We start from the raw sequence: 17,040 nt of genomic DNA, 5'->3' as shown, positions 1-17,040 counted from the left end.
ATCCTTGTATCCTGAGCTAATAAATAAATATATTATATGTATAGTAAGGTCGGCCGACCACGTATGTAAAAGCGTTGCGTACCCTTGATCTTTGATTTCAGTGAAGCATAAAATATGTCACTATACATGAATAAATAAAATGAGAACACAAAGAAAATATATTTAATTGAATGACGTCATATTGTAACATAAAAATGTGAAAACTGAGTAAATGATTAAATAAAAAGGTTAAGACTTGCAAGTAAAATAAAAAATATAATTGTGATCATGACATGAATTATGGACAATACATACCTACGTATACTAAATAAACTATGAAAACTGAGTCTCTGAATGAATATGTACAACATATTATAATATATTATATAGATTTTAATATCCTGTATGTTATTGTAAGTTTTTTTTACTAATTAGTTGAAATGTTAATTAAGGGTTTATTTAGTCTAATTTGGGTTATCAAATCGCATTCATATGAATATGTAAGTTTATGATTAATTCCTGTTAAAGATATTTAACCAGTTCTTCAGTAGGTACTGTGTATAAGCTGTGTGTATAATCATTTTTTTTTCACCCAAAATAAATTAAAAAAAATATTTTGTTACAGTTAAATTTTATCAAATTACTTTTTAAATTTTGTTTGGATTTTTAGAAAGCAAGATATTTTGTGAAATTAGTGTTTTTTTTTATTATCAATTGTGTTTTTACTTATAGCGGAAGCAGTTATAAAGTTGACCCAAAAATTTTTTATTAAGCTATGAGCTTCATCACATATGTTCCTTGAGTAATTCTAAGCATTTCAAGCCTGGGAGCCAATAAGAAATGTGTGTCTACTCGGATTTGTAATGGATTCAAACTTTCAACCCCTTTTTAACCCTGTTAGGGGATGAATTTTACAAAACGCTGAAATTACTTTTCCTGTCTTTTAATAATATCCCCAAATACAAAGATTCAAGTCCCGCGTTCGAAAATTTTTTTGATATCCATACAAACTTTCAACTCCTTTTTCACCACCTTAGGGGATGAATTTTCAAAAACGCTGAAATTAGTTTTCTTGTATTTTAATAATATATCGTTTTACGAAGTTTCAAATTCCTAGCTTAAAATAAAACTTGAACCCCATACAAACTTTCATCCCCTTTTTAACCCCCTTAGGGGTTGAATTTCTCAAAATCGCTTCTTATCTCTTGTACACTTTATAAATGTAATCTAGTGTGCAAATTTCAACTTTCTATCTTTTGTAGTTTCGGCTCCGCGTAGCAAAAATCTCCAACCAAATTTTTCACCTTTTTACGTTTTTCTTGTAAAATTACTATGAAATTGAAAAAACAAATATCAGCAATGAATTCTACGTCTTTGGTTTATACGAAAATGATACCAAACTTGCCCTAGTACCCACCAGGATCAGAGTAGATTTTTTTTAAAGATGACGGATGGCGGCCGTCTTTGTACCCCACCCTCCCCCCCACTTCACGCTAGAAATGCTTAGAATTACTCAAATATCAGATGTGATGAAGCTCATAGCTTAATAAAAATTTTTTGGGTCATGTATGGCAGCGTTACATAACTGACTCCAGTATTAAGTTGTTTTCTGTTTTGATTTTTGTGAAACTTTTATTAATCCACACTTATTTTCTTTGGTTTGTTTTCGTGAAACATTTCTTCAAGGTTCATTTATGCATTTTTACTTTCGTTGCTAAAACTGTTTTAACAAACTACTTTATATTTAATAATAAAAAAAAGATTAAATTTAAAGAAGATTAATCTTTTTTTTTCTTCAAGGGGGGGAGGTGTAGTGTGTGTGCTATGCCTCACCCACACACAAGCATAGCCAGGGTATATAAGTGCATGTACGTGTTATTTAAGTCATTATACGTCTATACTCAAAGCTAGTTGTTTTCCTTTAACGCCCAACCTCACATCAGCTTTCCTGCTTAACCTTCTCCACTTCGCCCTATCCACGACATCGTCCTCGGATAACTTGCACTCACTCATGTCCTTTAGCACTACATCCTTCCATCTTGTTCTGGGTCTGCCCCTAGATCTTCGACCTGGGATGGAAAGTTGTAGCGCCAAATTTCCTACGTAGTCAGAAGGCCTTCTTTTTACGTGACCACACCATCGCAGCCTGCTCTCCTGCATTTTATCGGCAATGTCGCGCACGCCAAGGCTTCCTCGTACGTACTCGTTACGGATTCTATCGAGCCTGGTAACGCCGCACATCCACCTCAGCATTTTCATCTCGGCAACTTGGATTGGACATATCTATCTTACAAATATCTTTAAATTATCCATATCGTAACTTGTTGAGGTCTAGTAGAGATCTAATACATTTTCAGAATCGAGCCGTAAGTATCTAGAGGACCTAGGTTTCTAAATCTGGGCCTGCCACACGACACTAGAGACACAAGGGAACGCCACTCTGCCCTATTCGCGCCGAGGTCCCTTTGTTTCCCATAAAGTTTCAAGTCGTAATGTATTGTTAGTCTTATTATCGTTAGTCATAAAACTGAAACCGTAAACTTTTCAGGATTTTCGTATGGCTATCCTATAGATAGGTTAGGTTAGGTTAGGTTTTGTGGCAGTCCTGAAAAGTGACGCGTTTCTGAACCAAATAAATTATGACTAACGAAAATACATATGACAATACATTATGACAGACCCTTCTGCGCCGCTTCACTCCGGTTTAGTAGTGGCTAATGGGCTGACAGAGGGCCTGTTGTCTCTGCCACACTTACGTACGAATTTAAAAGTGCGACAGAGAAGTAACACACTGAGAGAAAAGTACAACAAAAATACACTTAGAATTACAAAAATAAACTTAATCCGGGGACAAGGAGAGTTAACTAATAGGAACAAATTGACTTTTGCAATTTCTATTAGTTCTTGCAATTTCTATTATCTGTTTGTTGAAATTATATTTGGGATTACTGAGCTGTTTGTAGAAATAAATAAACTTTACAGAAATAGTGAAACGTCCATAATTATTACTAAAACTTCATTATTTCCCCCAGTACAGAACTGTTTTTTTAATTCTTGGTGATGATTTTTCTCTCAGTGCACGTCGAACGTGGTTGAACGTGACAGTGACAGTTGCGGTTCGATAGCGATCGAAACGCAACTGTCACTGTCGCACCAATATGGAAGAGTGATAGAGAAACATAATGCTTTTCGCTGTCGAAGCGATAGCGATTGTAACCTTGGCTAGGCCGGCAGGCCCTCTGGCCTTTTACGGCTCGGCCACGACATAGTGGGAACGAAAGGTCCGATCGCTAGTGTCTCGCTCCAACCTATGGTTGCCACCACCGCCGCCGCCGGTCGCGCAAAGTCGTGGCCGGGCCGTTAGGACTTCGTCGCCCCAGCGGTATTTGGGATGCCCGGAACGTAGGAAGAACATTTTTAAAGCTTATATTATTTTATATAAAATAAAAATATATAGAAAACACCAATGACTCGGTAAAAAATATCTGTGCCACACAAATTAATGCCACCTGCCTTCATGGGTGCCAAGACCTAGTACGCTTGGGACGGATTTAAAAATTAAACTAACTAAATTTTAGAAAACTAACACAGCAAATATAGATGGTGAAGCTAATCTTGTCAGTAGAAAAATGCGCGAAATTCAACTTTGCTATGAGACGATATCCCTTCGCGCATACATTTTTCAAATTTCCCGCCTTTTTCTACTGACAAGATCTGCTTGACCAACTATAATACAGCGTGTACATAAAAACTAGCCAAGTCAAATCCTGAACTTTAATTACATCCCAAGCGAACTAGAACTAGATGCTCTACGGTGAAGAAAAATATCACGCGGATACTTGAGGTAGAATACTTACATAAGAAATAGTAGTAATTAAGATCAATGTAGGGAAGACATAGGTGAGAATTTTTTAGTGGGGAAGACCGTCATAGGGCTAGAAGTCTCGAGAGTTTCGCTACTTCAGATCTACCGACTTGCAAACGCTAACGACGGAAGAGCTTGTAGACGGTCTTACTGGTGAACGGTCTTCTCCGCATTTATTTATTAATAATGTTTGGAAAACTTACTTGAAACAGAAGAACAAAGGCAAAGATACTTTTAAGTTGCATTATTATTCTTTTTTTCGCTGTCAACTGGTAGTTAATTGTAACCACAATACAATGTGTCTGCTCGATGAAGTCTCATAGCTTATATATCCAAATAGATTATTTACTACCTACACGTTTATTCATTTCACGATTTTTATATGTCACGATTTTTAACATAATATATCTTATCAGAACATAATAAAGTGCTGCCGTGTCACGCCAAACTCCGTTAACTCGAGTTACATGAGTTACGGATAACCAGTCTAAATCGTCTTAAAAACCATTAAATATATATCTTCTAAAAGAAAATTTTGAAAATCTTCATTATTTACTGAGAAAAGCATATGACTAACTCATTAACTTCATTTTTTTGCCGATGGCGTCAAGCACAACTCAGTTAACTTGAGTTGTATGACTGACACAACCAAAATATCAACATCGTTTCTTAAGTTACCGGAGTTAGGCATGACTGGCCGAGCGCTTGATTTATACGACAACAATATTTGTATAGTAATACGTGTCACGTTTGATCACGCGTATGTCATGTAACTTGACTTACTTACATGACTTCATGTGACCACTATAGTATGGAAGAGTTGATCATGCGAAATCATTTAATTCGAATAAAATGAAAACTATTCAATTATGCGAAAAAAAATTAAAGGGCCCAATCTGTGACCATATTTCCTACATGTATATTAGAAAAAATAAATAAATTACGATGAACCGTCAACGATAACAGCATTTGAATCTTTAAAACTTTAAACGTAATTATCTAGAAACTCAACTTTAAAGTTACATGAGATGCGCGTGACACGGCAGCAGTGTATAATTTTCTTTTCCCCACACCAGCTCGGAAAGGGTTACCTTTGCACTTCAAAAACTTGCATTTTATTCACACGTGAAGCAAAGTAATCAAATGCAAATTTTGAGTTGTTTTCTTATGTTTGCTTTTAGAATTGACTTTTAAATTATGACTTTCGATGATAAATATTTAATAACATTCATTTGGATTTGATTTTGTTTGATTATTTACCCTCGGGCAATGGGGCAAATTTTGTTTAACCCTCGCAAAACTCAAGAATTCAATTTTGGAATCTTTCGCTTGCTCGAGTATAAATATTAGCACGAGCGGTTAAACAACAACTTTGCCCCCTTGTAAAACAAATAACTATTAAATGATTGAATGAATGATGGATATCCTGATATTTCCACAAAACCTAAGCCTACCTAAACCAGCTAACCTTGCTAAGTTTATGACAATTGTCACAAGAAACACTATACAATTAAATAAATAAATAAATAAATAATAAATATTATAGGACATTCTTACACAGATTGACTAAGTCCCACAGTAAGCTCAAGAAGGCTTGTGTTGTGGGTACTCAGACAACAATATATATAATATACAAATACTTGAATACATAGAAAACACCCATGACTCAGGAACAAATATCTGTATCATCATACAAATAAATGCTCTTACTGGGATTCGAACCCAGGACCATCGGCTTCGCAGGCAGGGTCACTACCCACTAGGCCAGACCGGTCGTCGTCACGTCGTCGTCGACAATTGTCACGAAATTCCGACATATAACTCATTACCTGTCAAGAATTACCTACACTTCTTCTAAATCTTTGACAATTGTCAGAAACTTCGCAGGAGAAATATCTGTTTTTTTTTCGATATAATAAAGTTTTTTTTTAAATAATACAATGATGGTGGCAAACAGGAATACGGCCCGCCCGATGGTAAGTGGTAATCGTAGCCCATGGATGCCTGTGACGTCAGCAATAGTGATTTTACAATTCGTCGCACCTGTCACCGATGTGAAATTGGGGCCTGGTCAGATATTTTTGCGACCTCCGTTGTGTAACATATTATTGCAGGTGACTGTACCTATTGACATTGAGTTAATAGTTATTTTAATAGTTGTTAACTAATATGCGTGCAGTAATATACGTCAATGCTATATAACAAAGTAAAGCCATGTCACGATTTTTGAAATAATGTGAATACCTACGTGATATACCTACCTATTTCGTTCAATAATATCTCCACTACTAGGCATTTAAATTCTACTTAAATTGAAAACGAGTGGTCAACCACTAGATTCCAAATTTCTATGGCTCGTAGTTCAAAAATTAGCATTTCGCCGTTTTCCACAGATTTTTAACCGACTTCCAAATCTCAAAGAAGGAGGTTATCAATTCGGTTGTATGTTTTTTTTTTTTTTTTTTTATGTTTGTTACTCCATAACTCCGTCATTACTGGACCGATTTTGAAAATTCTTTTTTTGATTGAATGTATATGCATACAGATTGGTCCCGTTTTTGTCAAAATCCAGTTCTGATGATGGGATCCATGAGGAATCGAGGGAACTCCTCAAATCTTAAAGGCATACACATAGTGATTTTTGGTTTTTTATCAACGAATCAAGCATATACATCCAAAAAAGTGACATTTGATGAAGTGGAACAGCTGATGATGATCAGAACGGAACTCTTCAACGACGCATAGTTCACGGTTGGCGATTAGTCCTCTTCGTTATGTTTGTTAAGCAAGTTAAATTTTTAAGCCACATTTTTGTCAAGCTCGAGTTCTGATGATGGGATCCATGAGGAATCAAGGGAACTCCTCAAATCTTAAAGGCATGCGTATAGAGATTTTTGTATTTACATCAGAAAATCAAGCATTTTCATTAAAAACTGTTGCATTTGATGAAGTGGAACTGCTGATGATGATCAGAACAGAACTCTTCAACGACGCATAGTTCACGGTTGGCGATTTGTCCCCGTCGTTATGTTTTTTAAGCAAGTTAAGTTTTTAAGCCACATTTTAGTCAAGCTCGAGTTCTGATGATGGGATCCATAAGGAATCGAGTCCTCAAATATTAAAGGCATACGTATAGATTTTTTTGCATTTTCATCATAAAATCAAGCATTTACATTAAAAACTGTCGCATTTGATGAAGTGGAACTGCTGATGATGACCAGAACAGAACTCTTCAATGACGCATGGTACACGTTTGGTGATTACGAATTTCGATTTTGACTTGGACTGGGACCCGGACTCGGACTCATACCCGGATCCGGTTCGGACCCGGACCTGGACTCGGATCCGGATTTGGACCCGGACTCGGAACCGGACTCGGATCCGGACTCGGACCCGGTCTCGGACCCGGACACGGACCCGGACTCTGACCCGGACTCGGACCCGGACTCGGACCCGGACCTTGACCCAGAAAACCACTATGATACCTTAACTAAATAAACAACTATGATTACCTACCATAAAATTAATGTAGGTATAAAGTACGATGATGCCAATCTTACTAGCCCCTCCCGCTTAAACCCCCGTACACCGCACGACATGCGCCATTAAGTGGGTTAGGTTAGGTTTGAACTGCGATCCTCACAGAACCGAACAAGGATTAGGTTAGGTTAGAACTGAGAGCCTTACAGAAACGAAATGCTACTTGAAAAGTGGGTTTGATTAGGTTCGAACTGCGATCCGCACAGAACCGAACTGCTATCTGAGGAGTGGGTTAGGTTAGGCTAGAACTACGACCCTCATGGCTCCTCTTCACGATGGGCCAACGCCGGCCACTCCAAGGGACGCATTAATGCGTTAGAGGGAGCAAGTGATAGTGCATGGCTGCGTCCCTTGGAGTGGCCGGCGTTGGCCCATCCTGTAGAGGAGCCATTATACACAAGCGAAATGCTAGTAAAAAAGTGGGTGGTTTTACCTCCTTTTCTACATAGTGTACCATCTACAATAATCTTTCATCGGCCCCCATGGAAGTCGGTTTTTTTTTCTTAAAAATTATCGAGTGTCGAAATCGAGCGATCGAAATTCAAAAATGCCTCCCACAGAAGGGTAACTACGGAACCCTACACTGAGGATGGCCCGACATGCTCTTTGCCACTCTCTTATACCACGGTGGAGAACATGCTTGTTGTAAGCAGTCGCCGATGTCACTGCAGCCTATGGACGCATGCAACTTAAGGGTTTGTAGGTACATGCGCGTTGCCGACCCTTTAAAAACCTGATAATTTAAACAATATCTTTATTTAGGTATCTAATTATCTGCATTAACAAATAAGTTATCGAATCATTACCCCACATAATTAAATTATCTATAAATTTTATCAATATTGTTATGTAAAATGACGAAAAAATGCAATAATATATTATGCAAAGTGACATATAAACGTATAAAACGGGTACGAAGGTTTTCGCGTAATCATTATTTTTTGCTGACACATCTCAAAATGTCATTTAATACTTTATTAGTCTGTGTTACTGCTTGTTTATTACAGGTAATTATATATTTATTTACACTAAATCCTTACTAATAGAATAAATGTGTAAATAACTGTAAAACAATGGTGGCCTATCGGTAAGAGCATGCGACTTTCAATCCGGATCGCGAGTTCAAACCCCGGCTCGTACCAATGAGTTTTTCCGAACTTATGTACGAAATATCATTTGATATTTACCAGTTGCTTTTCGGTGAAGGAAAACATCGTGAGGAAACCGGACTAATCCCAATAAGGCATAGTTTCCCCTCTGGATTCGAAAGTCAGGCAGTCGCTTGCAAGGCAAACATGGCTACGTCAATTCTTAGGATTCGTCGTCAAGCGTACCCCAGCCTCCCATGAGCCGTGGCAAAAATGCCAGGATAACGCGAGGAAGAAGAGAGACACTAAATCTTTACTAATAGAATAAATGCGGAAGTAACTTGTTTGTTACATTTTCACGCTTAAAGCGCTGAATCGATTTAGATGAAGTTTGGTATGGAGATATATTATAAAATCATCATCGTTATTTGGCAAAAGATTGTCTCATATTATTTAACATTTTATACTTAACAATGTAGAAACGTAGATTTTATAATCCATTAGAGGAATACTCGTACCAATCCTAATTAAAATGAGTAGCGGACTTAATGCCACGAGGCAACCAGTCAACCTCTCTACCACTCAGCCTTAAGGCAAAGCAGAGAGATATTCACCAAAAAAGATTGACCTAATCAGCCTATTTTAAAACGTTTTGTTTTATTCCAGAATGCCATTTGCCAGACTGTGCTCTCGCTAAATAACTGCGGGTGCCAGCAGCAACCCCAAGCCCTCAACCTTGGCAACTTAGGCCTCGCGATCGGCAACCCCAGCCTCTCGATTAGTAACCCCGGCCTCTCGTCTTGCAACTCTGGGGGCCTCTCGCTTGGAAACACTGGCGGCCTCTCGCTTGGAAACGCTGGGGGCCTCTCGCTTGGCAACGCTGGCAATGGGATCAACCTTGGAGGCCTCAGTTCTCAGAATTTGGTACTTGGCAATTTGCCGGTTAACAATTGCAATAATGTTGTTCAGGTACGTATAGAAAGTAAAAACAGAATTATGAGATGATAGACATGCATATATTTTACTATATTTATTTAACTACAAATATTTTGAACAACAATTATAAGTCCCATGAAAAATCTCCAATAAAAGTGCTAATAAGTTGGCCGAGGATTGTACTTAATCGCAACTTAATTCATTATCCAGCCGGCGTATTATGGATAGCTTTATCCATCTTTATCCACATGATAAAATAACTGTCCCTTTTTAACACCGTGCGATATAAAGTGACGGACACCGTTTTATCACGCTGTCACGTAGACAAGAACGACCATCATATCCGTACAGTTCATTATTTAGTTCAGTAGACGGGTGGTCTAGTGGATAGGACGTTAGCCGCGTAAGCTGAAGACGACGGTTCGATTCCTGCCTCGGTCACCACCACCAGAATTCACATTTTCTATAGTAAACGACATATATTTCAGTTTAAATCATTACTGTTTTACAAAGAAATAGTCTTGAAAAAGAAATAAAAACAGTACGTCAACTAATAAAAACACCATCACTCATCAGCTTGCACACTCTAAATCGTGTATATATTTTTGTCCATGTCGGTATTTTGGACTTTGATGTACGGTCAGCAAAGTTATTAACTGACAGTGTTGCCAACTTGGCATAAATGATGCCAGATCTGGCATATTTTCACTAGCTTTGGCACCAAAATTTTCCATTTAGCATCTGGCATATTTTTTAGCATAATTTAGTCTAAACCAAATTTGCACCAACTTGGCAGCAAGAATATGCGCCATTGCCTTATTTGGTTCATATTTTCATATGAATTTTGACTTTTGTGGACGGATGGATGTCAACGGACTATATCAAGTTGGTCAAGCAGATCTTGTCAGTAGAGAAAGGCGGTAAATTTGAAAAAAGTATGTGTTTTAAGTGTCTAATTTCGAGTGATATTTTAGCATTTTTTTAGCATAGGTCTTTCAAAAATCTTTGGCATAATTTTGGCATAATCTAGACATTAGTCTAGCATTTTTTCAAAATCCGAGTTGGCATCACTGTTAACTGAGAATCTCTGCGTACAAATATGTATACAGAAGTACTAAGCGAATGGTAAATATTCTAATTTTAACTAGCAGAAACATCTGCGAACGATGCTATTAAGCCTTTATAAGACAGAGGGAATGTATTACCCACCTGATTTTGAACTTTATTTCAAAGTGATAGAGTTCAATTTTGCATAATTCCTGACACCCTTATGCCTTATAAAGGGCATAAGGGTGTAAGGGGTGGGGTTTGGCTTAGAATTTTAAAAGTGGAAAAATTACTGTCTTTGGTGAGACTTAAACTCACGGCCTCTGGATAGAATGCCACGCTCTGGCCACGAGATCTGGGTAAATATTCTGTTTCTTTTTTCAGAGCACCAGCCAGCAATGTGGCTACGGCGACGTCGCCATAGTAGGCGAGCTGCCAGTGCAGGGGCCGACGGCCGTGTGTGGTAACGTTCCAGTCATTGGCTACGTGGTGTTCGAGGGGGACGTGCCAGCTGGTGGCTTGGTCTCCGTTGTGGATCCTTGCGGTTGCCAATGCAATAATAATGTGCAATAAATGTCATTATGGATATATCTTTGGCAAAAGTCACTGTTACATCTTGTATTTTTTATGTTTTAAATAAACCATATGTTATATTATAGTTGTGGTTTTTCATCCTAGTTTGTTTACGATCCTGTGTGTGGCAAGTTGGCAACGTGCCAGTTATTGGCTACGTGGTGCTCGAGGGGGATGTGCCAGCTGGTGGCTTGGTCTCCGTTGTGGATCCTTGCGGTTGCCAATGCAACAATAATGTGCAATAAATGTCATTATGGATAATATGTCTTTGGCAAAAGTCACTGCTACATCTTGTATTTTTTTTATGTTTGAAATAAATCATAGATTATGTTATAGTTTTTGTAGTTTCAACGGGGTCCCTTTGTTTCACATAAAGTTTTAAGTCATAATGTATTGTTTGTCATATTATCATTAGTCCTAAAACTAAAACCGTTAACTTTTCAGGATTTTCGTAAGGTTAGGTTTGTTTTACGGCAATACTGAAAAATTACGCATTTAACCAACCAAATTATGACTAACGAAAATGCGGGCAAACTATACATTTTGACATTTATGACTTACTTAAAACTTTTTGGGAAACAATAGAGACCCAGTTACAATATATACCTAAATTTACCAGAGCTCCTAAAGTACATTGACGACCGGTCTGGCCTAGTGCTGGGTAGTGACCCTGCCTGCGAAGCCGATGGTCCCGGGTTCGAATCCCAGTAAGAGCATTTATTTGTGTGATGAACACTAATATTTGTTCCTGAGTCATGGGTGTTATCTATGTATATAAGTATGTATTTATCTATATAAGTATGTATATCGTCACGTAGCACCCATAGTACAAGCTTTGCTTAGTTTGGGGCTAGGTTGATCTGTGTAAGATGTCCCCAGATATTTATTTATTTATTATTTATTTATTTACATACCCACTTTATGAATGAATTCATGTTGTTAAAAGGAGACATGGCATTCTCTACCAGTCAACCACAGGGCCAAACAGACAAAAAAGAAATATGTATCAAAAGGAAAAATAGGTAGGTAGTATCTCTTCTTCTTCCTCGCGTTGTCCCGGCATGGGAGCCTGGGGTCCGCTTGGCAACTAATCCCAAGAACTGGCGTAGGCACTAGTAGGTATATAGTATAGTATACTAAATAATAAAATCTGATTAGAATTTGGAAATAAAGAAAATAGGGGTTAATAATATATTTCTAAGGTTAAAAGACTTTCTTTTTTACCACGCTTAATAATATTAGGTAAGGCAAAACACCGGAAATAAATAAAAAAATGCTTTATTAAAAATATTTCAAACTATTTTTAAAAAACATAGCTTATCTTTCGATAGTTTACTTACAAAAATAATTTAATATAATTGTATGGCTTAATATAATTAAAATAAATGCATCATTGGGAAATTCGTATTTACAAAATTAAAAGACTAAAATAAATTAATACTTAAAAATAAAATTTGTATGAATTGACATTCTCACAAAGACATACATGTATACTCTAAAACGTCCAAATGCTTAGGAACTAGTTTTAACGCAGCGTACTACGTAGGCGAACAACACGCGAACGCGAAACGCAGCGATCCGAAGTAACTATGTATAATAGAACTGTCCTACGTGGGCGATCTCAATGCGAACGCGAACGCCATGGGCCCGCCGCGCCGCGCCGCGAGTTGTTCGCTTACGTAAGAAGACGCACCGTTTAGGGGCCCACTGATTAACAGTCTGCCAGACGGTACCGGTCTGTCAGTTAGAACAAATTTTTGACGAACAACTGACAGGCCGATACCGTCCGGCGGACTGTTAATCAGTGGGCCCCTTTACACTTTTAACTAGCCAATTCTATCCCCTAACTAAGCAAAACGACGATATCATTATCTTAAACCCTTCATGGTGGTTTTTGATCACAACTTACATTCGACATGATACGACACATCTGGCGGTGAAAGGGTTAAGATATATGGAAGATGGCGTAGTGTCGGACCAAGCTAAGTTTGCATGGCATTTGCAAGGAAATGTCATCGTTAATGTCAAAATTCTATGAAAGTATGACGTTAATAATGAGACTTCCTCACTTTGCTCTATTCTAGTCTGTGCAAAATTAGCTTACCAGGGTGCTTAGCCAACATACCAATCGTCTTGCGCTCCGTAGCGAACGAAACGCATCTGACACTGTCGCACTAATTATGGAAAGCGTTTCGTTGTAGTAGCGCAAGCGATTGTTACCTTGGCTAGGCACTCAGTTATTTAAAAAATAACACCGACAGCTAATAAATGTCAAAGTATTTTTAAAACAAAAAGAAAACAATCTCGAGTTTTCATATTCGAGGGTATTTTACCCTACAGAATAAAATAATTTATTATTTAACCTACCTACCTACATTAAATTCGTTGTTCGATATCATATTCTTACATTTTATAAATGCATTTTTGGACTTAATAATGCACTTTTTAAGGCAATAGCGCTAAAAACAATTGTAATTGTCTACTTTTTTTTGTCATTATGATAAAAACATTTATAAACACAATGATAATAATAGTACTTATGATGATTAAATTGTTTTGAAGCTAAAGACAATGTTTCCATAATTCTAGTGATGATGATGACATGATCACATACATGATGATATTTCCCGTCAATAAATCCCGGCAGTAACATTTTCCGGAATTGTATGACTTCAAGAAAAAAATTTTTTTTCGGTAATATTTCCGGGTAGGTACCAACTACTACAGTATTTCATTGATCTCAACGCTGACGATACCTTAAAACGACTTATTCGGACATATCTTTTTAAAACAACAGAAAATAACCGTACATTTTTTCCGATTCGTATTACTCGTAGTTTCTAATGTAAGTAAGAGTCTCTCTCAAATTATACTTTCAACATTAAAATTTCCAAAATCGGCAATATCTCCTAGTAATATTGCCGAAAACTGCAGTACCTGTCTGCTTCATCCTGTTCTGGAACTCCGAAATCCGCGTATATACGATCAGAAAAGCGCTGTATCAATAGAACTTCAACGTTCATAAGTATTTTTAAATAGTAACGTATTAATCCGGTTCCTTTTAAAAATTCCATTATTGCTAGTGATTTAAGTTCGCAATAAAATCTCCACATTACAATTACCAAGGTTGGCAATATTTCCCTGACTAAGTATATACCTATTTTTCAGCAATATAGCTTAGTATTGTAGTATCTGGTTAATCCAATCCCTAAGGCCCTGGTCTCCTATTTTACGCTATACGCGGCGTCTCATCACGCCGTACGCTGCGTCTGATTGCTCACTATACAGATGTACTGGTGCGGTCTCTTTCTCACGCCGACAATGGCGTCTTGACGTCGCACGCGGCATCCAAAAGTTGTGCGCCGCGTCTCTAGTCATTTCGAAGCATTGCAGCGTGAACGTCGTCTCTCGCGTCAAAACAAAATGTCGAAATTTAATAAAGAAAAAGACGAGTTATTAATAGAATCGATTAAATGTTTTAATGCACTGTATGACAAAAGTGAAAGGAATCATAAAAAATCATAAAAACACGATTAAAAGTTTTAAAACATCCATCCATGATCCAAACACTACCGCATGTGACCGCTCGCGAGCAATGACTACGCCCTTCTCTGCGGCGGACGTATTGACCGCTGACGCTGTGCGTTGCGTTCAGACGTCGATCGGAGCGGAATTGAACGCTGACGCTGACGCCAGACGCCGCGTACAGCATAAAATAGGAGACCAGGGCCTGAACTAAGAAACGCGCTTATACACGCCGGGCTGGTAGGGCTTAGCGCAGCCAATGCCCCATAACCCGTACATTCGATGTATAATTTTCTATCCAGTTCGTTTTAGTTTCTTGCTAAGGGCTGATTTAGACGGCGCGCGAACTCGTATGCAATTTTAGTTATATCGAGGAATATTGGTTACATACAATTCAGCCGACCAATCAAATACCGCAATGAAATGAAACATGCGAGTTCTCGCACCATCTAAATGAGCCTTAAAGATTTCTCTCTACTATAATTTTCAAGTTCGGCAATATTTCCCAGCAATATGGCTTAGAATTGTAGTATCTGGTTGATCCAATCCCGGAACTCAGAGATGCGCGTGTACACGCCTGGCTGGTTGGGTTCGGCGCAGCCGATGCCCCACGAGATGACGCCGCCGAGCACGAAGCGACCGTCGCGGGCGCGCTGCACGACCATAGGACCGCCACTGTCTCCTGAAAATTAAAAAAGTTTTTGTCATATCTACCTAGCAAAAATAATAAAGCAATGAGATGGATAAGAATATTCAAACATTAACAAGCGGCGTAGATTTTGTTGACGATTTTAAGGTAGTGATCCAAAAGACTCGAGCCTTTGGAGCTCTTTTTTTAGGGCTCGCCTCATCTCGTGACGCCTAAAAGGCTAAAAGCCTATTTAGCTCTTTAGCCCCCGAGCCTAATTCCATTTAAGAGCCTAGACTCTTGAGGCTAATAACCTTATTAAGCCCTTAAAAAAAAGCCTAGTTAGCTTTTTAGCCCCCGAGCCTAGCACTATTTAAGAGGGAGTTATAATAACCTTATTAAGCCCCAAGAGTGTAGGCTCTTAAATAGAACTAGGCTCGGGGGCTAAAGAGCTAAATAGGCTTTTAGTCTTTTAGGCGTCAAGAAATGAGGCGAGCCCTAAAAAAAGAGCTAAAAGACTCGAGTCCTTTGGATCACTATTTTAAGGTCATTCATTATTCCAATTCTTGAAATGAAATGAAATGAAATGTATTTATTTGTCAGAATATGGTACATTGATGTGATCTTAAATTAGAATGAATGCAAGTTCCATCATATTCTACCGTGAAGTCGGTGTACAAATATTTTCTCTTATATCTATTTCTTACATCTATATCTTTGGTTTACACAATATATTAAAATATAACTAGGTACAATCAAACAGCTAAACTGTGAAGCTAATCAGTTTGATCCAGAAATTCTTTTACACTATAAAAACAATGCTTAAGTAGGTAAGAATCTAAATAATGTTTGAACAATGTAGTTGGTTTGTTTTTTAGGTCATCAGGTAACTTATTATATACTTTTATTGCCATAAAGTAAACATTTTTTTGAAATAATACCAAGTTGGATTTTGGCAGAGTTAACTTGTGCTTCCATCTGGAATTTGAACCATAGGCCTCCTCTCTGGTTTTAAAGAATTGAGGGTGCTGTTTTACTAATAGACAACACTCCTTAATATATATACATGGTAATGGTAATATTCTTAATTTAATAAACAATGGCTTACATGGTTCTAGGTATCCAACTTGACTCAATATTCGAATACACTTTTTTTGTGCCTTAAACGCTCTATCTACATCTACGGAGTTGCCCCAAAGAGTTATACCATATCTCAATGTAGATGAGACGTAAGCGTGATATGCACTAAGGGCGGCAAGTGAAGCCACTTTTCGTGTTCTATCTAAGGCGAATAAAAACCTATTAATTTTTAAGCAGATGGATTCGATGTGACTTTTCCAATTACAGTGTTTATCTAAATTAAACCCTAGAAATTTCGTAGTTTCAACCTCTGTAATTTTCTCGTCCCTATAAGTGACATCTATTTTTAATGGATTTGCTTTATAAGTCTGAAATTGCACTACTGTCGTTTTGCTTACATTTATTCTTAATTTGTTTTGACTCAGATAGGCAATGACAGTTTCCTTGACAGTTTCTTATTCAATATATGGGGTGAAATTTTATTCACCGTTCGTACTCTGTAATTTGTTAATTATGTTCTTCCTGTGTATGTTGTACCTTGTATCTACTTTGTGTTATATTTTTGTAAAGAAATATTTTGTAAGCGTTTCTCGGCGCATTGGTATTTTTACTGTAATGCCGTGTAAACATAATAGTATTAAATAAAATAAATAAATAAAATACTCTTCGTAGTGACTAAATCGTGACAAATATTTAGCTGTCCCATAAAAATCAGCATTGGTCCCATAATAAAAGTCGTTCGGTATGACCTATAAAGTCACTAAACAGAGATAATCTAA

At 37.5% G+C, this 17,040-nt stretch overlaps 3 protein-coding genes across 3 annotated transcripts in view; 1 reads left to right on the top strand and 2 right to left on the bottom strand.

Moving 5' to 3' along the window:
- The window catches only part of LOC134676799 (uncharacterized), a 344,277-nt gene that overhangs the window by 126,355 nt on the left and 200,882 nt on the right, over positions 1-17,040 (bottom strand). The window lies entirely within an intron of this gene.
- On the top strand, positions 8,334-11,028 carry LOC134676800 (chorion class A proteins Ld9-like). The gene is made up of 3 exons (XM_063535182.1): positions 8,334-8,391; positions 9,139-9,441; positions 10,840-11,028. Exons 1-3 carry the CDS (start codon positions 8,344-8,346, stop codon positions 11,026-11,028), a joined length of 540 nt encoding a protein of 179 aa, XP_063391252.1. The 5' UTR covers positions 8,334-8,343.
- LOC134677135 (serine proteinase stubble) overlaps positions 14,759-17,040 on the bottom strand; it is a 65,616-nt gene continuing 63,334 nt past the window's right edge. The window contains exon 11 of the mRNA XM_063535593.1: positions 14,759-15,235. Within this exon, the coding sequence (XP_063391663.1) occupies positions 15,072-15,235 (164 nt within the window). The 3' untranslated portion in view covers positions 14,759-15,071. The remainder of the gene's footprint in view (positions 15,236-17,040) is intronic.

Source organism: Cydia fagiglandana, chromosome 25 (genome assembly GCF_963556715.1).
Source record: "Cydia fagiglandana chromosome 25, ilCydFagi1.1, whole genome shotgun sequence".
Classification (NCBI taxonomy): domain Eukaryota; kingdom Metazoa; phylum Arthropoda; class Insecta; order Lepidoptera; family Tortricidae; genus Cydia; species Cydia fagiglandana.
Note: the sequence above shows the minus strand (reverse complement) of the source record. Positions and strands in the feature narration are given on the sequence as shown.